Source organism: Drosophila erecta, unplaced genomic scaffold (genome assembly GCF_003286155.1).
Source record: "Drosophila erecta strain 14021-0224.00,06,07 unplaced genomic scaffold, DereRS2 tig00000055-arrow-pilon, whole genome shotgun sequence".
In the NCBI taxonomy this organism is placed as follows: Eukaryota; Metazoa; Arthropoda; class Insecta; order Diptera; family Drosophilidae; genus Drosophila; species Drosophila erecta.
Genome location: NW_020825200.1, coordinates 12225137 through 12249789, shown reverse-complemented (window position 1 = coordinate 12249789; position 24653 = coordinate 12225137). Strand labels below are relative to the sequence as shown.

General features: G+C 42.9%; 1 protein-coding gene and 1 pseudogene across 2 annotated transcripts; both read left to right on the top strand.

Moving 5' to 3' along the window:
- The first annotated feature begins 137 nt into the window (after window positions 1-137).
- Window positions 138-24034, top strand: LOC6542033 (mucin-5AC). Of its 2 annotated transcripts, none has more exons than XM_015159466.2 (6): window positions 138-2061; window positions 21463-21570; window positions 22165-22363; window positions 22427-22605; window positions 22662-22821; window positions 22879-24034. In XM_015159466.2, the coding sequence occupies exons 1-6, from the start codon at window positions 829-831 to the stop codon at window positions 23967-23969; spliced, it is 2970 nt and encodes a 989-aa protein (XP_015014952.1). In that variant the 5' UTR covers window positions 138-828; the 3' UTR covers window positions 23970-24034. The 2 variants fall into 2 exon arrangements, with proteins under 2 accessions (XP_015014952.1, XP_001969610.2); XM_001969574.3 differs by lacking the exon at window positions 138-2061 and adding an exon at window positions 10145-10301.
- Window positions 8821-9678, top strand: LOC113564071 (annotated as a pseudogene).
- Window positions 24035-24653: the final 619 nt, after the last annotated feature.

Sequence of the window (24653 nt, the reverse complement as noted above, 5' to 3'; positions counted from 1 at the left end):
ACACCCAGACAATACGCCCAAAAGTATGCAATTTGATTGTGCAGATAGAATATTTTTTAAATGTTTATAAGCAGAGATTGAAATATTTGTAAAACATATTTTAATAGACACCGAAAACCAAAGAACAAACTTTTTGAAACATATTTTTTATATACAAACAAGAGACGACAAAGTTGAACACTGCGAGTATGCACAAAACATATATCTTTCGGATAACCCTAGCCTAAGTTAAACATTTGTAACATTTTCATTTCGGAGTTCACATACATTTACTTTCGATGGTTTCACGACAAGTTATTTTAGGCCTGGCATACAGACATTCGGTTCAAGCTTAAGCAAGTAATCCAAAGTACAATCATTTATGTCCAACGGGACAACACCACAGCACACCAGATATATTGGGCAAGGATAATTCTGAAATAGAAATACAAAGCGATAAGGTTGAACAGTCGTTTTTACAGGGACAAACGAAATCGAAACACTTTTTGCTAACAATTTTTTAAAATTCGTTTTACACACTCGCTTTATAAGATTGCTAGGGGATTTCAGGAAGGCCGCTAAAAATAATATAACAGCAGTATAGTTTTCAAACTGAAGAGAACACGTTAATGCAAAACAATTGAAAGGAAGATATTAAAGATATTGAATATTAATTATTTAGACTAAACTTGAGCTTAGGTCTGTCGACAAAACCACTCCAAAACCGAATGTAATCCCTGTACTTAGTTTGTAACTAGAGGTGAAACCCAAACCTCCCCAAACCCGAACCCGAACCCAAACCTAAATCCGTAACCGCATCCAAGCGCGAAGTCCCTCTCCTCGAGCAAGATGTATGCAGCTGCTGGTGGCGCCTCGCTGGCCTCCCGCCAGGCGCGGCAGCGCCAACGCCAGCAGAAGAAGACTCAGCAGCTCCAGGCGAAACTGCATCCACCGAAGGCGGCCGGATTGGCATCCGATCATGCCGCCGAGGGCGCATCCACGCCCACTCGCAGCCAGTCGCGCCAGTTCCACCAGCTGCCCCAGAACTATCTGCGTGCCCCGCAGCCGCATGGACGGAAACTCAGCGCCACCTATACGACGCAATCGAAGCTCCTACTGCCAATCGAGGAGGGTGACACCCAGTCGGTGTCGCAGCTGCGCATGCACACCCACGCTCATTCCCATGGCCACGCCTACGCGCACGCCCACTCCCATTCCCATGGACCCGCCCACGCCCACGCCCACACGCCTCAGACCGCACCCGCTCTGCTGAGTCATCATGGGCAGACGCCCTACCAGCAGTTCGCCTCATCCCACGGACGCGTCTCACCGAAGCTGGTGCACCGGCACTCCGGCAGCAGCAGCAGCGCCGGCTTCCATCCGGTCATCTCCGCCGGACAGCTGCACAAGTCCGCGACGGCCACGCTGCCGCTGGTCTCCCACATGGAAGCGGAGGCGATGGCGGTGTCGCCATCGGCGGTGGCCGGCGTTAAAACGACAGTGACCTCGTTGGAGACAGCCACGCCCACGTCTCCGCCGCTGGCCAGCACATCCGCTGCCGCTGCAGCCGCAATGGCGGCCGAGGCGGAGGCAGAGTTAGCTGGCGCCGGCGCCATGTTTGTTCCCCACCATGATGCCATCATTGTAACGCCGGCCACGCCCATGGCCTCGCCAGGCCACGTGGCCAAGCTGCGGCGTCCCGGGCCCGAGGAGCTCCTCTTCGAGTCCTCCGCCGAGCGACAGCCGCTGACCGCCGGCGAGGCACTGGACGACGAGGATGAGCCGATGCATCCGCCGGCGCCGGGTCAGCTGGAGCGCAAGTGCAGCGTGTACAGGATGCGCAGGAGCGACGCCTTCGAGCAGGACACTGGCGGTGCCAGTGGTGCTGCTGGTGGTGCAGGCGGCGGCCTCAAGCGGCAGCTCAGGGAGCTGCAGTTCAGCACCGGAGTCCAGCAGACCCAGTACGAGCCACTGCTCGCCGATGAACCGCAGTTGATCTTCAAAGGATTGGGGGTCAATGGGCGCAAGATGCAGATATGCGCCTACTGCGAGGAGGGCATCTGCGTGTGCGAGCATCTCGAGGTAATTCCGGGCCGATCCTGGCCAGCCCTCATCCCGTTGACACGTCTATGATCCCCATTCCCCGATTTTGGTGTACGCTAGCTTATGTGTCTTGTGCATGCTGAATATTCCTGTTATCCTTGTATGAGTGTCGCCCTAACATACGTATCTTGTCCTTTAGCTATATATTTCCAAGTTGGGAATACCATTATCCTTAAAAAGCTGAATGGTTTTGTATGATGGTTGGGTACAGAGCAAATTTCTCGAGGGGCTACTTTGTTATTTGTATACTTTATGTGGAAGCATTATTTCAACAGCGTGTATTAAGTGGTTGTTTAAATCAAGCACTATTATTATATACCTTTTACTTTTAAAACGAGCTGCGCAGTTCTGCACATATTAAGTTATTAAATGATGAGCGGAAAACAAATAATTTATGTGATACCAATTTAAATGCGAGTATATATCAGCTATATGGAAAGCATCTGAGGTGTCCACACGGATTTTATCAGCACACATTACACATTATCAGCATGATTCATTTCCAAGGAAGTTATCACAAAGAGAGTGTACACTACGAACTTCGAAATATTCAATCGAGGCTGTGCAAACAGCTCTGGCAACCCACACCCACACTGTTTTGCACATGTATGGCATTTAAAATAAGGACAAGTAGCTTTTGGCAGGAGTCAAGCCGCTCCATGTGTCCGTGCAGCTTTCCTCTCGACTAGCCTCGTTTTTGAGGCGATGCCATAACGGCGGCATCGACAAGGAAAACGCTGAAAACGACGACTGCAAGTGCATGCATAACAACAATCCCAGAATCGGAAGTGCATAATGTGCCTTTGTATCGGCCTGATAATGCACCCTGCCCGACTTAAAAAAGAGCTTGGCAGGCTCGGACCACCCACCTCGCCCACTTTGCCCAGCTTCCCAGCCAGGTCACCTCCTCCGTGTGGCGCCACTTGCCAAATGTTGTGTAAAAGGCTAATGGCAACACTGAATGTGTGCCATAAAAGTGCAGGGTGGCCGCCAACGCGACTTTAAGTGTCGTCCTTAAAGTTCCAGGATCACGACTCACTTAATGCGCCCTGGATGAGTGGATGGGTGGTAAATTAAAAAACTTAGCACTGCGCTATTATTTGAGTTGCATAGGCAGCGAATCAACCATTTGTACATTATACATGGGTACTTTTTTATGGGGAATAAAGCACTAAGCTTGCGCAAATTAAACAAAACGCGCGCACAAAAGAAAATCTCTGGAAGACCCGTTTTGAAGGCGGAAGCGCTGAAAACCATTTCAACAAAACAAATAGATTCCACTGATTCGACACAAGTATACTCATTAGCTGATGGAAAGCTTTACAACTCAGTTTAATCCAAGTAAAGTGGGAACCCATTCGAAAACTCGCTGGCAGGACCTTTTTAAATATGATATATATTTTAAAGGCGCGTATCAAGCGAACTTTGAAATAAAAGATAAATGCTTAAATGGTTACTTTCACTTAACGATTCTTCACTATTCTGGGTAGCAGATAGCTGCGAAAATGTCATAGTCATAACAACAAAAAATATAATGACTCCTTAGACATGTTTAAAACACAAGTACACCCATATAATTTAGCATGATTCACATTGACATGAGAGGCAGTTCCATGCGATGATCGTGCATCTGGGGATTCAGTGCCAGTGCACATCCACAATAAGTCTGGGTAGTCCGCGTTTTGCCAAGAACTGGGTGTAAGAAAATAAAAGTGCCAAAGAGAAAGTGCAAAAAGCGAGGAAAGTAAACAGCAAACGCGACTGGCGGCCGCTGAAATTTATTATATTCCCAGGGAACCACGCCAGCGTCATTTCTAGTCTGCTTTTCTGCCACTCGAATCGCTGAGAGAGACATGGATTTTCCTTTGGGTCTGTGTATGCGTTTCCGCTGTGTATGTATGTGTGTATGGGTATGCATGTATGCAACGTGCACAAAAACAACAGCTAGTAAATTAGCTGGAAAATAGGGAAAAAAGTACGCGGCAAAATGGCGGACGCCAGAAATGCGAAAAAATATCATCATCGCCATTTGTCCCACCGCCCGCGCCGCCGCTTTCCACTTTCCGCCCGGGAAAAGTGTAAAATGAAAATGGGCAAGAGACTTGTAATAAAGGTGAAAATAAACGTGCCACGTTCGCTGCGATTTTCGCGGGGGTAGAGTGTCTAGAATTTATGAATAAACAAAATGGTGACATTGAGATTAATAACTGCATTAGCAGTTAGCCGTGAGAGCTTCTTGTAAAGGCAATCAGAAAAAAGAATATGGTCTTCAGACCACCACCTATCTATCTATCTATATCTATCTATCTATCTATATTTTAGACACATCTTTTTAGGTGATTTTGAAACTGTCAAGGATTTAAGTAGTATTTCCTAACGAAAACCTTTGGCATCCGTTTCAGATATTCAAAGCTATTCCAGCTTAGATTGCTTAACTATCCATCCAGCTTAGATAACGTTCATATTAATTGAAATCCACGTCAAGGACGGACTATTAGACGGCTTTCGAAACAGCAGTATGCTGCAATCGGGAATTCGAGGCCGTTCGATGGTGATTATTTCAGTTTGATGAATCAAATCGCTTACGCTCAAACGGACAAAATGCCTTGATTTACGAACAAGTCGTTCGTCGTGCTCGTAATTTAATTTCCAATTATACGAGATGTCTGCCAAAAAAAGAAGTGCGACACTGGGGACTGTTGCTGCCTCAGAATGCAGCCTCAATAATTACTCAAACTGTCGCCCAGATCCGGCGCCATCCTTGATGCTCACTTGCCCACTTTATATCGGTGCAGGGACATCCTGATGGCCCATTTTTCGCAATTCTCGGCGGTTGCTGGTAATTGTTTGTCAGGCACGTCGGTCTTGGCCAGTTCTCGTAATTGTAACTGACATATTGCCAGTGCACAGCCGCACTCGCCACTCCATCCGACTTACCCAAAAGCCATCTCGCAAATAAAGTGGTAATCATGCCCGGGCACAAAACGAAAAAGAGAGATCGGTATTCGACTATTGGATACCCGTCAGCTAGACGGCAGGATTTGGAAGTAGTTTGTTTGGTTATATCACTTTCCCATAACTTTTAGATTAAATAACTTTTTAACAGGTCAGTATTGGCAATTGGCAATGGTCTAAAAGAAATTTGAACCTGCTGGATATCTGATATCTCCTGGATACATCTTACTCTACGAGTAATGGGTATTCAAATGGATGCGACCAAAGCAACGACAGTTGGTTATTTATTGCACATTTTGTGGCGGCTTCATTGAATTATTGTTGCATAATTCATTCACATCAAACAAATACACACATGGAGCCGCACGAGAAGCAAGAAACTCTTCTCGTTTATTACAAAGCCGCATTTAAATTAATTTTCGATTTTGGCTCGATGCTTTTTTGCTCCGTTTGCTTATCCACACTCGCCAACATTTATCTTCGAAGTTTGGACAGCGTTGTTGTTGATTGTAGCCACTGCCATCGACAATAAAAATCATTTAAAAAGACACAAATTATTCTGCACACTGCGCACAGTTTCAAAATTGCTGGGGCCGCTTTATGGTCCCAAAGGGGTATTTATTTGCTTTACGAAAATTGGCAAATGGCTTTATGAAGAGTTGAGCTTTATGATATAAATGCATCGATTTGCTTTCGCTTAGCTGCCACACCAATTGTGCAATATTTAACTTGCTATGATATGTATATTATAAAATATAAGAGGCATCCTATGAACTGATTTCAAACCTTAGGAATATCTGTGGAACTCACAAAGTCGATTATTTCTGACAACGAAAGCGCTCTAAATGACAGCGAGTCTAAAACTTAATTTTCCGTACACAACATTCCACTATATCTTAATTATTGGTTTTTTTGCTTAAATAATAATAGCCTACGTTGCCACAAATCAAGCCTTCTCCTGCATCGAAACAGCTCAATAACTTATGCTCAATTAACACCGGTTAGTGGTTGGTCAGGGTAAATTTGCCAGCCAGCTTGAAGCAAACAGCAACTGGCAAACTGGGGACACGCAGACGACACACTCACATATTCGGTCGCCTCAATGCCTGTCAACAATCAAATAACATGACTCGCCACGAGGACAGTTGCCATTTCTCACGGCATTGTGGCATATGCAAATTCTCGCCAAGGGGCGCCTCGCACGCCTTTAATTACCTGCAGACAAGGCGACCGTCGAGTGCCTGAGACAGGTGAGCACCAGGTGAACACCAGGTGAACAACTCGGCGGGCGTCGTGCCAAAAATTCGCCAGCAGGAGGATTTCGGCATTCACATTAATTAACCCGAGATATATTCACTCACTAGTGTTGCAACGAGGCAAGAGTCGATTTGCTATGTGGTTGGCTACTTGGCTGCGGTTTCATGGGCCACATTCGTGCCTCCTGTTTGCCATCATGGTGATTTGCGGGGTCTAGCTGCATTTTTAAGCTGCCGTCGAAATGTGAAAGTTGAATTTGCATAAGTTCAAACATTATAATGTTTTATAATAGCCTGCGACGTGAAAACGAATAAAGGTTAAAGGTACAGCGTTCTGGTAATATATTGTACGTTTATTTTGGCTTAATTTAGATTTTCATTTTTTCCAAAATGATTTTTCTTGTAACGTTTCTCCACGGTTTAAGTTTAAGCTGTGCTATTGCACTATTACAACAGCCATTTACAACAATTACCTTGCCTGTGGCGAGTGATTGATGACATTTTATAATTGAAAGTATAAGGTTAAACTATTATCGACCATCTTTCATTGGGGCATGCTGATGAAATTGTAGTGCCCTTGGGATAAATCTCTTGAATATCCTTCAAAGGAATATCCTATCCGCAGAGCTGTATAAATTTTCCCATAATGCACTCGACACAATTGGCCATAAAATGCATGGCACCCAGCAGACAATTTCTCACAAAAGAATAGGGCAATTCAGTGTTAATGAAATTTACAGCAAAGCGTCATATATTATTTCCACTCTTCCGAAACCCATTATCCTTTCCCCATCCACTTCTGCGCCTTTATCCTGGCAATATGGCGAAATCATGGTGCACAAATTAATTTTCATAGTATACTTTTTATGCGCTTATGTTGTCAGCATGACATTGTTGCTGCTCTGTTGGCGACTAGCTGCCAAAGAGCAACATGTGTAGCCCGACGCACACACGCACACAACGCACACATTCCGATTCTGCGAGTGTGTGTGTGAGTGTGCCGCGTGTGTGTTTAATTGCGAAAATGTAGCAATCTTTTAGGCGCTGCAACCAGTCAGTCGGAGTCAGCCAGCCAGCTTTTGTTATGTCAGCTGCGCTGTGTCATGTTTTTCTCCATTAACGACCACGAAGCCTGCATTGTACGGATGCACAGCAGGGGTCATCACGCTAAGTAGTTTTAAAAAAAAGTCATATTCATAATCTTGCTCGGATCTACGATTGCATGCCTTGAATTTACATAATGCCTAACCTGCCTAGGCTTATTTGCTTATTTGAAAGTTAAGAAATGTAACACTTGTCATTGCTGCTATGCTCTTGAACTCTGCTGTATGCTGTGCAAGGGTGTCTGCGTTTGAGAGTGTGTGTGGCTTTTGCATGAATCTGTATTTCATTAAAATTTCATCTGCATCGTTCAACGAGTGACTTTTTCCGCTTTGCGCTGTTGAATTATTGAAATTTTCGGTTCGCAGTTGCCAGTTTTGCTTAGGTCGCTGTTCCACTTGCCCAACAAAAGAAGGCATCCCCGCTGCGGCACTGCCTCCGCTGCAGGATTTGCATATGAATTCCAGTTGCAGCTCGAAGCTGGCGTAACTTTTCCACGGCCTTCCGTTTCTTTTCTCATCTCAGAGCTGCCATTTGAATTATGGCATTGCAGTGCAGCTACATGGCTTATATGCCATAAATATTTTCCATGTTTGCATTACTCACCAGATTTTTGCAAGTGATTTGCAACGGCCTGGAAACTTTGCACTCGCCATGTCTTAGCATTTCATTCACGAGGGGCAATGGCAATGAAATTGATTCAAGTCGAATATGTGCCCGAGTGCATTGGGTGCGTTCAAGTGGAGCTATCTTCATAAATGAATAATTTGGTTTATTGACATGGGCTCCATTGTTTGCAAACGGATTCTCGTTTATATTCATGGACAGCAATCGATAACTTAATATGCATACTCGACACAAAAACTACTTAAACAAATTACATTTATAAAAAGACGAGCCATGGCTTTCCATTGAATATATCAATCAATAATAAATGAACAAATACAATTCACAAGTAAATATTATTCGTAACAACTTACAATATTTAACATTTCGGCCATTGATTTAAAGCGTTGCCAATGCACACAGTAATAAAGCCGCCAACTTAATCCAACTCATAATTGAAATCAAAAGTTATTTATCCATTCAACAGAAAAATTTAAATGGAGCAACAGCAAAGAACATACATATAACAGTCATATGCAAATAAAAATTGAGTCAAACAACCGAACGCCATGAATTGGAAAACTGCAACAAATGTGATATGATCAACTAATAAAATATAAATAAAGACACTTTTAGTATAATTCAAATCAACGTTAATTATGCCTCGGAAAAAGGCAACTGTGAACACAGAACGATAAATCAAAATGAGCATATATTGCGTGGGCTTGACCTTTATATAGCTAGCGATAATGACACTTAGTGCTACAGCAAAGCAAAAGGAAAACAAAATAAAAAATGAAAGCTTTAAATATTTTTTCTACTTACTAAAAACTTAAATTAATTGCACCAAATGTGATCGAACCGAAATAATATATATTGAACAACCAATAAGAGTTACTTCAACAATAAAATTCGACAACGACATTGCCTTCTCTCATTGTAGCCTAAACGAAATGAACTCTAAAACTCAACTTCGTAGTCACTAACGTTAATTACTAGTCTAGGCCGGCAATGGAAACGGAAACCAAATGAATAAGTTGGTCAACTTATAACTAAACAACTCAAAGACTTTTCTACGTGCAACAAGGAAAAATACAATTAAAATAATTAAAATAGAATATGCATAGACTAAGTCGGGCAATCACTTACATTCTAAACGCAGTGCGCCTACGTTAACGCTGCGCTAACGAAAACGGTCAATTCATAGATATAAATAAATGTTTATAGCTTTCAATGCCAAAATCCAAACGAAAATGAAATCTCCTACGAATACAAAGCTGCGTGACGTGAACGCTACGTAGCAAAAGGCCAGGCGTTGCGTTACGCCTCGCTACGTAACGAGTAACGACATAACCACAGTCGAGTCCGCGTCCGATCATCCGATTCCCGTACTTCACGCCGTTTATGAGCCAGGATTCGCCGCAGGAGCGTCGCAGGACGAGTCGCAGGCGCAGTCAGAAGCATCACCGCTGGAAAGAAACACAGCCTATACGAAACACACAGTGCAACAGCATCAGCAACAGCAACAGCATCAGCAACAACAGCAACACAACCAACCAACAAGAACGACTTAACGGAGCTAGAAAAGCAGCCGACCACTGGCGATCAACGCAGCCCATCCTCAGCCCGCCACTCAACTGCGCCAGCCCTTCGATTCCGAGGCTGACGCAGTTTTTCAAACGCCACAGCTACAGAAAAACCCCCCAAAAAACCAACCACCACAAGAACTACAGCACTACACATAGGGATCTGTTTTGAAGAAAACCAGATTCAAGAATTAACATAAATATTACTCTTTGCTTCTATTTCTATACTCCTCCTCTTTGTGCCTATCAGTACGTTCTCGTAGTTGTTGAGAAAGTTGAGAAAGTTACCGTACCCGTAAACGGACTGAAAGCACGCCTTTTTTGGATGCTGCCCTCACGATCGACGTAACGCGCAGACTTCGTGACATTTAGTTTTGGACGTTATTAAGCTCCTAAACCTGTAACCTGTGTCATCCCATTGATTTCGAACTGTGAACGCAACCGCAACGGATACGCAATCACTGACGTGACGCATACGCACCGTTGTACAACGGACAACTGACGTGTAAAACAAGAAACTAAGAACTTTAACCGTTAACCGTTAACCAAAAGAACAAAAAACAACACCAAGATGCAGGCCGCATTGATGCTAAGATCGAAATCTCGGGTGGCGAGAAGAAGAAAGCTACGAAAATTAGGTGGAAGACTTGAGTTGCCTAGTAATGTAGCAACTAAAGAAATAGCTCCATTTCCTCGTTATCCACCTGAGTCATGGGTAATAATATAAAATACCAAACAAAATACCTAATTAAATTTAAACCACATTCTATGAATCTCTCTATCTCTCTGTCCACCTCTGAACTGAAGAGCCCCCAAAGTAAACCAAAATAAAAGTTCAGTAAAGCAAACTTATAATCTCTGACCCTCTAAGAACCCAAACCTAAATCAAAGAGCGCAAGTTTCTTAAAAGTCGTCAAATGAAAATCATCAGCTTTAAAGAAATTCTAATTTCCAGACCCAATCCAAACCGAAAACCACCACCCAATACCACCCAAGCTATTTGACTATCTGACTATCTTTCTGATCTGTACTTCTCTATCCCCAACTATCTATCTTTATGTACCTGTCCCCTTCTCTATTCGAGCCTCCCAAGTTTCGAGCCCACGACACAATATCTATTTTGAGTTCAGAAACACCCCAGAGTTTCCCACCATCAGAGCATACTTTTTTCTTAAGTAGTGTGGCAACTCTATGCTAGGTTAACTAAATAGAATTCAACTTTTTCTCCATCTATTTACTTCATATTGGAATTAACTTAGCGTGTGCCAACTATACCCGATTCTAGAACGTAGAGACGCTTTTGAACGAGTCTTGAATTAACTGTTAACTCAGTAGACAATTTAATAATATACGATATATCCATAGATACTATATATTTCAAGTCTAAGAGCTCTGCCAGCCAACAACTAAATGCGCTGTACAACTAGCTTAACCACCTTTATTCAATTCTCAGCAAACTATTAGTGCTTTTGCTCAACTCTCTACCTCTATCTCTCTCTAAAGCTATCCAACTATCTCTCTCTTTGTCTAGCTCTCTGCCTAACCTTCTGTCTCTATCCCACTAAGTGTAACTCTCTATAAACCAATAACTATCTGTCTGTCACCCAGTCCCTCACTTAGCTTCAACTGTAGTTGAAACATTGCACAGACCCCGCCTTCTAGCCAATTACACCCCACTCCACCTCAACCCACCAACCCAACAGAGGACCCCTGATCACCCAATGCAAATCTGAACCACTTTCGCCTACTTTGCACTTGCTTAAACTCTATGTAACGTATAAATAAAAGTCAGTATAATCAAAGACGTGTGTAGTTCTTCACCCACAAAACCACTAACAGATCAGACATATCTAGTGCGCTCTCCCCACTCACACGCTGCACCCTATTAACTAGTCGAGTAGTACTCAACAGTATCCAAAGCAAGTGCTTCTAACTATTCTTCACTAAACCTAACTCAGATAAACCAAAACCAAAAACGAGCTATGAAATATCAAATACAAATTACCTACATAACAAATATAAAGCACATCAACTAATTTATAATTTGAGACACATTTTTGCCATTATTTCAAACAATTACACGGATTGTACTTTAGTTGTGAGAGATTGTTCCGTGGATCTTTTGAGTTTTGCAGGATCCACTGATCAACGAAATTATACACTTTATTTTGCTTAACACGCACTAAAACAAACAATTTTCCACTACCTTTTAATTTACTCACTTCGATCACTCATTCTACTCGAAACTACTACTCTTTCACCCTGTAAATTTCGCCTACCGATTTTTGCATACGTTTTACGTAAAACAGATCACACAAATTATGTATCTTGTATCTTACATTTTTGATTTTTAACTTTCGCCAATCTCGATGTAATCCAATTGCGTAACTAGAAAAACACATACGTGACCACGCCCCCGGCGCCGCCGCAGCCGCCGCCGCCACCGCCGGAAGTAAGTGCCAAAGCATCCATTTTGAAAAAGAAAACCCTCATTTGCATACCGAACAATATGGAAGCAAAACTTTTATTTCCGTTCTATCGTTCGTTCATCACGTGCAAGTGTCCCACGTGTTTCTTTGTATATGTGTAACGTAATGATCACCTACGTGATTGCCTCTATGCAATTGCGCTGTGCCGCTTACGTTGCCGTCTTGCAGTTGGTTGTAATTTGAAAGTACAATGAAAATGCTTGTAAATAATTCACTTTGCTTTGCATTTGATCTCCTCTCTTCTCCCAACTTACCTAACCCACTATCCACTATCTGTCTGTTCTTCGCTCCTTTTGTATGCCAATTTTGTTTCATTTTTTATTTCACAATTTTTCGCTTAAGTTCATTACGTTTCGTACAAAGCCCAGTACGCATTTGCACATGAAATATTAAAAATATTTTTCCTGGTCTGCCATTGGTGTGTGTTTGAGCATTATGCCGAAGCCAATAAAATATTTTAAATATTTTATTAATTGCAAAGCAGGGCTAGCGAGTAAAACGGTTCCGACCAACAGAATTGCATTGAATATTTACAAGCATTTTCATTGCTTTGATTTGAACGACCCCTCCATGGCGTTTTGTGTAAGGATCCAGCGACTATACTGCAAGAACAGCCAGCTTAGCTTGAGCAATCGTGTGAACTGAGTGCCCATCCACATCAAATATACATGCCTAGGCGGAGAATGAGTGCCTACGAAATGAAATAATTTGCGCTTTAATACCACCAATTTAAGGTCTAACGTTGGGCGCCACATTTGAGTAACTTCAGGCCCCACGTTGGGCGCCATGTATGAGAAAAATCATAAATTGCATAATTAGTGGCTCTTGTAAAATTAGAGCGGTTTAATTAACATACTATCGTCAAAGTAATTAGCATAAATCAGTGGCTAAACTCAACAAGTTTGCCAAACGCCAAATGACCTAAATTTACATATAGAATACATTTTGTGAGCTCTCATTCTCTGCTTTTCAATTAGCTCAACAATCAATTAGTTTCTCGAGTTTTCATTTGGTTTCTTACTTGATTTGTTGGCTTTAGTTTTTTAATTTGTAGTCATCAACAAAACAAAAGAAAACAACAGACATATGAAACAATCAAACGATAAACTAAAAGAAAGTATGCAACATTAACTAACAACCAAACACGAACCACCAACAGCAACCACAAAAGAAAAAACATAACACTCAAACGCCAAACAAACACTCAAGCAAAATGCATTAATATAAAATAAACAAAATGGTATCAAGTTTTCCCAAAAGATTCTGTAAAGCTTACTTGCCTCTCATTCCCGTTTTCGATCTAGGAGCTCAACTTGATTCAATTGCGAAATTTGTTCCACAAAGTCAAACCAATCAAGAAGTCAACAAAAAAAATACGCTTGGAAAAAAAAAAGAAAAACCAAAGAATCCAAATGAAAAAAATCAAATTGAATGTTTTACAAAAACGGCAAAATGCAAATAAAAAAATGTTTCCCTTTGACAATGCCGACCGATTCGCGTCGAGTCGACAGCCAAAGTGAAACTTTTGCCTTAAATTGAAATGCACATTTTAATTTCGGCCCGAAACCATTTTTTTGTGGAACATTCACATGTTGAAGCAAGCGCTAAAAACAAAAACAACCCAAGAATACAAAACAAATAAGGCAGCAGAAAAGAAAAGCAGAAAAAAGAAAATACCAAAACGTGTACACAGCATATATTTTGGCTGTGGGTTAAAAGGCTTTTTGGGTGGGAGTATTGTCGTTCTTTCGATTTGGGTTCTGTAAGTCAAAATACAAATACATTTCCAGCGGTCTGGGTAAGTCAGAGTTGGCGTGATTCCTATAACAAATACCATTTATAAGTACAATGTAAGGAAATGTTTTATCGTAGTTTAGAAAGCCTTTGAACTTAGCTATGCCGGCTAAAAACCTAACCAAAATTAAAACTAAATTTCAAGCCCCACTCAGCCCAGCCAATCAAGCGCATTTCATCACCATGCGAGTACAACAAAAGTATTTATTAAATTTTCTGAAAATAAAAGTATTAAAGTGATATTTTGCCAACGAAATCAACCAAATTTGGCGTATTACTATGCATACTTTTGGGGCAGACTTAGCCTTGAATTACAATTATAAAGGCCCTTAAAAGTATGTATAAAGCCAGTACCGAAAATGCTAGGTTACACATTAAAAAATCATTTGTGTAAATTTATTTATGATTTTTTTAATCTACGTCGACACATGTGGCACTCTTCTGGGAATATATCCGCTGCGAGCTTCAATCGTTGCTTTTTATAATTTATTTTAGCTTGAATTTAAGCCCTTCTTTTCACACACACACACGAGACAAAATTTCTATGGTTTCCTTTCTACTTTCTCTCCTACTTTCTCTTACTCAATGCGAAGCACGCACTAAAACTCCAAAATGAACACAGGAAACACAGCTACACCCACACCCACACCCACACACACACTCGTACTCCTGTTAAACACTGTTTTCTATTCATTTCTTTCAAACGCAGGTACGCGACATTAAATTACACCTATTTCACCCCAAAAAGAAATCAACCCAAAAGTATGCAACGCTTGCTAAAATGAAAATCAATGAAAAATTCAGATCGCCAATTAGGTACAGTCTAAAATTAAGGAGTCTAGATATTGTGATCCATTACCGATTCTATTCCTCTATTGGTGTCTAAAATTGTAATCACAATGCTCTCTCTCTCTCTCTCTCTGTATCTCATTATATAATATGTATATCTCTCTCTCTTTTTGTGCTGTGGCCCGTGCTCTGTGTGACTAAAAAACTTAGTAGCGTGCTAGGTTTAGTAGCTTAAATCCATATAACTATGTTTATCTATGTAACTGTGTGAGTGTGTGTGCGCGTGCAATTGTGTGTGTGTGCGCCAAATTGAACTCTAACATATTGGGACGTAAAAACAGACGGAATTTCAACAACAAACAAAACTATCGTATAATTTTCAACATTTTTTCCTCGCATGTTTGCATTACCTTGCTCGTCATTTTTATTATATTTTCTGCTCTTTTCTATCTGTAAGTCTATCTATCCTTCTCTATCCGTACTCTCTGTCTATATATATATTTATATATGGAATGCAAATGTTATTCCGCTGCGTGCATTTTAATTGTCTTGTCGGTCTCGCTCTAATTTCGCTCGGCCAACTCTTTAATAAGTTTTTCTTGCAGTCTGTGCGTTTTTCGCATGCGCTTAATTACGAACAAGAAAAAAACATTATTTATTTTCCACTGTTTGTTTTATTTTCCACATGTGGGTACCAATGGCCTGTCATTTAAAAGGGATTATTTCACTGACAGCGGCGTATCTATCAATATCTTTTTGTACAAAAACCAAGCCCAACACCCTTTAAAATGCCTTTTGCTGACTAACCGCAAGCCAAAGCACAAGAGTGAGTTAATCAACAAGTATCTTTGAACCAAGCACTGCAATAATGCCCTATTGACTAACCCTCACATGGCTTAATAATACTATACTACATATTTTCCAAATATTTTTAATGGCTTGTGGTCATGGCAAAGTTTCTTGGAAGCAGCTTAGGGATAAATATCCTAATACTATTTCGTTCGTGGATTTAGCTTATGAAATACTTACACCTAGAAAATAATTAGCATTAAAGCAAATCCGTCATAATATTTATAGCTAGCCAGTTATTTCGAAAACCTAATATTTTTTTTAATGCCCCCTGAAAATATCTACAAAGCCAGGCTCAAAGTATGTGTATCATCAAACTCCAAGTCTTCCATCCCTGAAAACCCATTCGCCGACAATATCCTAAAGCTTTTCGATGTGATTCTTCTCGCTCGCAACCTGTATACGTTCGTGTGGTAAGCTTAGCCCGAATAAAGTAACATAAATGGTGGCAGTAAGTAATCAATGGTAATTTGACAAGGACTTAATCAATTTTCGGTGGCTAATGAAGGCCTTGGAATGTGGCAGCCGAGAATTGCAGAATTTGTGGTCAGCACTCATGTGTGCACTTGAAAGGCCCGACTTAAACTTGGCTTCTTCTGTCAACTTGACTTACTGCCATTTGTGGCTAAAAAGTTTCCCAGCCTGCCATAGACTATTTCCCCATTTTTTGCCAAGAACAACAACTGGAAATGAAATGAAGGGAGGGCAGCGGGAAAGAAGTGGAACGTAAGAGCTCCGGAAAAGGCGAAACTTTGCAGCGCAATGAAATGCAATCGAACGGAACCGAAAACCAGCGACATGCATTTTCCGTTCGTCCCGCTCCATTGTTTTCCACCCAAAAAAAATGAAGAAATGGAAGAGGAAAATTTGTCGAGTGTCGTTCGAGTGCCTCTGTGCTTGGCGCAGCACTTTAAGCACATTTTATTGCGAACAAATTATGTAGCATATTTTTCAGCGCTTTCTGCACAGCCCTTGGGTTGATTTATAGTGTCGTCGCTGAAATGTGAAATTGAGCGCAGAACAGACTGCTGATCGATGGCTCTTGCTATTTCCTTGACTTCCACTATCCCCCGCCCAAAATTATTTTTTCAAAGTCAAAGTCAGACACATGCATTCAATTAACCCGGGACTCTGGCAGACCGTTTGACATTTTCATTAGGCAAACAAAGGCAAAGAAACGCGGCTGCGACGTTTACATTTCATGGCCGGATATCCGGCCGCAAAAGGAAAAACCCAAAAGAAATGTCTGCTTCCGTTTGAAGTCCAAGTCCGCAAAGCCACACCACTGTTCACATTTAGCCGCAAAACGACTTTAATTTGCGGTGCCACTGGCGTTGTTTCTCCCCTTGCCTCCCTCCTATCGCATACATATTCTATATGGTCTGATTTCATTACACAATCTGCGCTTAAATGCTAACTTTTTCGGTTTCCCGGGTTCCGTTTGGGAAAACTTCGCCACTGTTCTTTGTGGCTTTGCCTTTAAATTGTTTTGTTGCCCAGCCGGGCTGCAGATCTCTCCGGTTGGTTTCCTTGGTCCTTGGCTGCGGATTTTCACTGGCTGCCTGACAGTCCTGGGCCCCATGTGTTGCATGTGCTCCTCGCATCGATTCGTGCGTTTTACGCGAATTGAATTTAAAATCAAATCAATTTTATTCGAAGTGCTTCTCAAGTTGTGGGACAAACAGAATGAGCCAAGCGTATTTTTAGTAATTTTTTGCAGGCATTACTTAGCTGTGCGGAAAATGCAGTTGGAAAATAGTGATGCTTCTTAGCGTTTTGAGTAATTCGATTTGGCATTTATACCTTTTATAAAACTAAGAAATTATCATTCCTGATGCATTGAATTGATTGCATTATTTTGGTCTTCCATCCTAATCGTATATCCATATTTACCTTATTGACCTTTCAAACTGCGGTCTCTTTGAAGTGTCCACTACGAAGTGGAGCCCCGGGCATTACTTGGCCTAATGAACTGTCTGCGGACCTTGGCTTAATGCTGATTTGTGTACCAAGAGCGTAAGGCAAACCCGTTGCACATTCGCCCCGTGGCCCTGGCCATGTGCCAGTTTCGGGACAGCTCAGCCGATTCGCCGCATAGGCCGTGGAGCACCTTGAGCCCAGTCGCCTCAGGATTCCGGACACCAAACACCCGGACAGCAGCCGGAAACAAAGACACATACACATCAGGCTGGACTTGCACTAGCTGAAGTGTGAGAAGGGCAAGGGCTCGAAAGCTGTGCCTTTCAGTGTCGTTTAGTGAAATTGCCTGTAATGTCTCCTCTCGGTGCCCTGCATTGTGCCGCTGCTGCTGCTGCTGCATTGTCTAACCACAGTGTAGCATTAGCTTCCACCTCGTTCTTTACGACCTGGTCGTGTGTCAGCTCCAGCTGCGGCTTCTCCTGCATTTTTCATTAGCCTGCGCACTTTTTCTTTCCCAGCCACGTTCCTTGGCTCGCGGCCCACCTGTCCGAACTTGGTGTCCCCTTGCCCGCCTCCAGTTGATTTTGCAAGTGCATTTTCCACTCGGCTCAAGTCGCTGCCTTCCTAGCAGCTGCATAATAAAATTGTACACGCGCCAAATCGCCGGGGCTGTCGGCATCTGCCTCCTTACGAGTCCTGTCACAGATTTGTTTTCAATTGTCGAAAGCGAACAGATAATCCTGACCGTGCAGCAAACATATTCGGAACTTCGCATCAATTTAATCGCTTAAATTAGTACTTTTGTTATTGAAGTCTGAGCAAAATCCGGGTTTGGTCCCTCAAGCCGGATACCTAAAAAACCCATATGGGCAGCACAAATTAACCAATTGGACAGCATTAACGATAAATATGTTTTAATTGATTCAACGCATTATCGACATACCCAACACAGCTTTACAGCCAGTCAGGGTCGGAAAAGCAAACCAAGTTGTGCACTTGAACAAACAATCAATGAGCACGAATAAATTGCTGTCATTAATGGGCTACACTTCCTGTTCGCCAGGCAGAAATTGTTGACGAGTACATGTTAATTTTCGACGCCGCCAGGCAATTGCGGCAAAACAATTTATTGTTATACAATGGAAACAAAAATCGATGGCGATAATAACAATGGAAAGCCCACTCCTCACTAATCTCCGTATAAATGTGGCCACTCTGCGGATAACGCTTGTGAGACTTTCAGTCACTAATTATCATAAATTATAGGGGCATTATTGCGACGGCGACATGTTTAATTAGGGATCTCGTTGTGAGCCAGAAGTATTACCAAAAAGCCAGAGAAGTGGCACACTTCATAGGAATTCCAGTTCCACTGTCTAACTTTTTGTTCTTTAATACAAAATTTACGGAATTTTCGTGGACTAAGATAATAAAGTATACTTAATTATCGACGTTTCTATGCATTTAAAAGTGCTATTTTCAGCCAATTTTTGGGCATCTTTCGATTTTCCATTAAGCCCTATACACCCTAAACACCCAGCTTTGCCCACATTCCTTGGGTAGCTTCCGTGTGCGGTGTTCATTAGCGTTTTGTCGCCTTCATAAGCCAGGTCCGATTGAAAGAACTTTCGACGCTTTGTTGTAGCTTTTACAACATTTCTATTTAACCTTTATTTCTGGCATTGTTTGTGCCCTCGCATTGCGTGAGTTTCAACACACGGAAAGCCGAAGCCTCTTGGTGCCTGACGCCCATATAAATAGCAAATCCATCGAAGGAACAGAGATATTGGCCAAGCTGATGATTACAAATTGGCTGTGCGAAATATCGAACATTGGCAAAGGTGAAAGTTTAATGAATACATAGCGTGTGCGTAAGGGCAGCGTTTTTTATCAAATTAAATATTTGCTGAAAACATACAAAAGGCCACGTGTCCCAACAGGCGTATGCGCAATATGAATAATTCAACGAAATCCTATGAATATTAGATGGGCGTCCGTAAAACGATTGCTTCGGGTATAAAACAAAGCAGCTGACTGAAAATAAACTATAAAAGAACCCATTTAAATCAGGGCGCAATGAATTAGATAAACATATTTTTTCTTAATTTATATGTTAATCCGATCAATTTCAATAGAAAAGGCAACTAAGGATTAGGAAGCAACAGCATATATGAATATATATTTCACTCACTGGCTTCCACACGTAACTTTCAATCGGCAAGCTAGTCAAATATTTTGAAAACTTGCCACCTCGGCACCTTGCACCTTCAACGAAACTCCTCTTTTCGTGCATCGCCATGCGTACGTGCGTTGCTTTGCTCCTGGGTGGCCTTCGGTTGAGTCTGCTCGGTGTTCGTCAATCAGCGTCGCAAATTGTTGATTACACCTACATTAAGTCAAGGGCAGGACAGCAGTTACAGTTCCAGTTCCAGTTCCAGCCGTAGTTATGTGGAGCAGCCGATCGATACTTTCTCTCCACTTTCGTTCCGACAGCTTTTGGTTATTTTTTCCTCTGGCGCTCGCTTTGTGTGACTGCGATTTTGCACACGAAAAGCAAACGAAACCAGAAAACGTGGCACTACATACAAAGTCCATCATGTTCACTTATATACTCAAACACCAACTATATAGTCAGCCATACATACACACACACATACATCTATATCTGTTGGGGCTTCCTTGCTCCTTCGAATATATAGGCCAGCCCGTTTGTGTGTCGTTTTATTTGCCTTATTACTGGCACGCAGCATATTTAGTGGCTGGCTTAGTGACATTGCCTTGTTTATAAGGCTCCACGGAGCAGGCAGGATGGCTCCAGGCCGGGGCTATAGTCGCTCATTAGCCCGTCTACGTGCTGGCCAGTGCACGTGTATCCAAAAGCGGGTGGCCAGCGGGTGGCCAGGTGCATGTAGATGATGGCATCTATGACTCGCTGTCTGCGCAATTTAAGCTGACATTGACTGGTGTTTGTTTAATTTGCGACAAGCTGTGGGGACACAGCCTTAATATGGCACTTAAATATTACGTATACGTATTTCGTTCACTCCCAATAGGTCATATTTATATAAATAGAGAGTAACCGTAAATATAGATCTGAATTTCCATGCCTAAAAGGGGAAAACGATCTTGTATCTAATATTTCAAATTGCAGGATCGATGTAGTCGGTCGGAAATTGTTGGGTTAATTGGGTTAACTACAAATTTAATCCCACCTTATTTTACATATTTAGGTTTTTATGGGGTTTTCTCATGATTTATTTTTCTTGCATGGGCGCGCTACCAAAATAATACTGTCTTAGCTGCTTGTGGAGCTGCGATGAGGCATGCTGATTAATTTGTATGGAAAATGTTTGACTTGTGTCTTGAAGTGTGCTCCTTCATCTGCCATCTAAGTGTTTAACTCCTTTCAATGTTCTCGTTTTCAGTTGATGTTCCATAATTTCCGTACCTAAGTCTTCCTTCCTCTCTATATATCTATGTGCTCCTTTTATTGCTGTTTAACTGTTTTTAGTTACCATTTCCTAATTGTTAACTACTTTACTCCTCTAACTAGCCAACAAAAAAAAAAACCAAAAACAAGAAAACAAAAAGTATATGAAATTGGCAACCAACTATGTTTCCCATTGATGTTGTAATTGATGACAAGATATACTCTTGGAACCAAGTGTTCAGTATTCTGTTTGACAACAAATTTGATTGCTTTTGCATTAGACGTTCCTCTTGTGATGAGTTGTATTGTATGCTTTTGGAAATATGTATTTCTATATTCTAACGATATGTGTACTCCCCTTAACCACAAACGAGAGACGATCTCACACAGCCCAAAACTAATCACTGAACTGTATATATTTTCTATGCATCTGCCCCACAACCACCACCGCCAAAAAACAATTCAAAACCCAATCGCCACCGCAACCGCAACCGCAACCACTGTGTGTGTTGTTGTCGTCGTCGTGCTATCCGTGCTATCGTTGTCACTCGGTCCTGGTCATGGTCACGATCTCACCTCTGTGGCCGCCCGATCTCCTCGAAAAGTGCGCCCAAGGACGTGCCGCCTGGTTGGAGCGGGGTCGACGCTGCAGCGTCCAGGATCAGCAACAGCAGCAGGCCACCTGCCACCGACGCTGGGTGAAGCGCAACCGAGTAAGTGCCACCACGAAGGACCGCCTACCGCCGTGTACATACTACCCGTAATCGTAATACCGCCTCTAATTGTAACCCCATATTTCTATCACCCACTCTCCCAGCCGTCACATTTCTTTCATGCACCAATTTCTCAATGTTCAGCGCATTCTCTGTTAGGTGAAGCAGGCTACCAAACCGAATAGTCATCATTTTTATTGCCTAGATCAAACTGTTTACTTTGATGTTCATTGGAAGCCGATTGATGTTAGCGTCATTCTTTTTCTAGGGCCCCTTAAAAACTCATGACCCCAGGAAGACTGGCTAAAAAATGTTTTTGTTTACTAACCCTTTCATTTCATAATTACTACTGATGAGTGACTGGAAAATGTATAAGTACTTAATATATAGATTAAAGGAGATTTAAAGAATGTTAAACAGGAAACATGAAGTAATACAATTCACTACCTTTAATAATTTTTAAAAAATAATTGGATTCCAATGAATCCATGAACGAAAACATTTAGGTTTGTCTTCCTTGAGTTGTGTTACGATAAAAATACCCCTTTGCCATTTATTAATCCATGTACTGACAACGCCCATTTCCATTGGCAGATCCAAGACGCCTCCTTGGGCGGCTCATCGGACGATGAGGATTTCCTGGGCGTTCTGCGGGGTCCCAGCACCTTTGCGAATGCCTTTCTCTACGTGGGTCTGGGCACGGTGGCGCTGGGACTCGTCATCGCGTTCGTTGGCACCGGCGAGAAGGGCTTCAAAACCACGGAACTAAGACTTATAGGCCCCTCTCTCATAGGCAATAAATAGTTAATCGCCAGTGTCAGTAGAGCATGTACTAAAAGCGTTCACTTCTCTGCAGGATTGGGCCTGATTTGTTGCATTTTACGCATCCTCTTCTGCATCTGTCCATCGCACTGCATCTCATCTAGCAAAAAGACGCGGAAGAAAAACGGCAACAAGATTGATGCGGATCACACGACATCGTTGCTCAGAAACGAGAGCAAAAGAGTTTCGATAGCAAGAGGACCTAGTTTTCAGGTGGTAATTGCTACATTTTTTAACAAATTATTATGGTAACTATTTCCGTCTTGCAGCCCAAATACCCCATAGCGCACAAACGCAGCCAGAGCAAAATGCTCAACGAGGGAATGGAGGCACTGCGACAAATAGCCACCACATCCTTGTTCATGCAGAATGAGCAGAAGACGGCCACCAATCGCGTGGTGCCGATCATCAATGAGCCGGAAAGCGGTGGTATATACAGCAAAGTACAGGGTAGTCCAAGCTCTAACGATTTGCCATTCCTCCTAGATGCTCCACTGGAGATGAAGAAGCTGCAGACGGCACTGAATGCCTGCGAGATGAGTGACGATGAGCAGGACCAGGACCAGGATCAGCAGAAGCAGAAGCAGCAGCAGATTGCCAAACGTACAACAGCCACAACTGCCGTTACGAGTAGTACCACCAAAGACCCAACATCAACAGCAGCCACATCGAGGATAACGAGAGCCACCACCCTGAGCACGGTGGATGAGAAGCCGGACAGCAAGCTGGTGCGCCAGCGGGTGGCACTGCAGCAGCAACGCCAGCAGCAGCAGCAACAGCAGCAGGATCAGCAACAGATGCCGAAGTCGCAGTCCTTGTCCTCCTCCTCCACGGTCAAGGATTCGCTGGAGGTGGTGGCGGAGACATCCCTGATAGATGCCAGCAACGAGACCACAACACCTGTTGCAGCGACAGCCGCTCCTACAACTGCTCCAATGCCCAGCAGCTGCAGTACGGGTGCGATACCTCGACTGAATCGGCCGGGCATCTCGACTGGAGCCACGCCCAAAACGACGACCACGACGACTACGCCCACCATCACGGCACGGCTGCCCACGTCGCAGTCGCATCCGACGAGCTATGACCTGCCACCGGCCCTGCCGCACACCTATTCCGCATCGGCGACGGTACGCGGACCCCTGGGCATGTCCATGAGCAGCTCCGCTTCCGGCAAGGGAACGGGCACTGCCTTCACAATGCCGCCCACCACGACAGCAATTAGCTTGCTGCCGCTGCCGGCGCCTTCGACGGTGGCCACCGCCTCATCCACCAGCACAACGATAGCCAGTATTCCCGGCCAGGTGCTGGAAACAAGCGGAGTTACGAGTCTGAGTCTGAGCCTAATGCGACCGGCCACCGCATCCGGTGTGGTACTGAGCGGCTTGACCACCTCATCATTCACCACCGGCACGGATCATCAAAAATCACATCCGTCATCCGCCGGTTCGGTAATGGGGCGTGGCAGTAGCCTACTCCTCTCGCCGCCCACAGCGGCAGCGGCGTCGTCGTCCGCGTCCGCGTCGTCGAGCAAATTCGAGCCAGAATTGGTGCTCAGTCCGGCTAACCTTGGCCAGTAGAATTAAATGGGATTTAGTTACGATTTTAGTTAGCCATCAGGTCTATATATGTATATGTCTAGGTTCTAGACGCAGTGTGCATGTGTGCAACAGGATGAGTGTCTGTGTGTGTGGTGAGCCTTGTGTGAGTGTGAATGGTTAAGATCGACTAGAGTTTAGTTACCTCTGTACCCTAAAACTATCTTTTGAATGTGCCACAGGAACCACTTAGAGAAACGAATACGCCCCTTAACTGCATCTCTACCAAAAAGTCATGTTCTGAAACAGAAATCAAGCAAATTAAATTAAAAAAAAAAACAAGCTAAAATTAGGTACATCAATTGGCTAAAGTTTAATCAGTAACAGACTCCGTATTTACCATCGCAATGTCGCTATTATTTCCCTTTAACCGCAAATAGCTTTCAATGTCCAATCCAGTATATTTCCCGAGGCATAGCTCCTCTATTCTTCGCGAGCCACTTGATTTCCCTGCTCATCTTTCGGATGTATCATCCAATCTATAGCTATCGAATATTTTCTTAACATTCTAGATCTGTGTGTCAGGCTTTAGGTGGCATAAGAATCGCCCGTGCTCAGCAAAACGTTGCCAACCTGCGCTGTTCTAAGCTATCCCAAATTAATAAGAAAAACTAAAAACATAGCCAGGGTATTATAAAGTTTGTATACCAAACATATCGTTAACTA

What these genes read in the sequence shown, in the direction of transcription:
- LOC6542033 (XM_015159466.2), top strand. Translation starts at nt 829, where the DNA reads ATGTATGCAGCTGCTGGTGGCGCCTCGCTGGCCTCCCGCCAGGCGCGG. An exon ending in GCGTGTGCGAGCATCTCGAG is followed by an intron (nt 2,062 to 21,462) that starts GTAATTCCGGGC and finishes CTCCTCGAAAAG; the next exon opens with TGCGCCCAAGGACGTGCCGC. An exon ending in TATAGGCCCCTCTCTCATAG is followed by an intron (nt 22,364 to 22,426) that starts GCAATAAATAGT and finishes ACTTCTCTGCAG; the next exon opens with GATTGGGCCTGATTTGTTGC.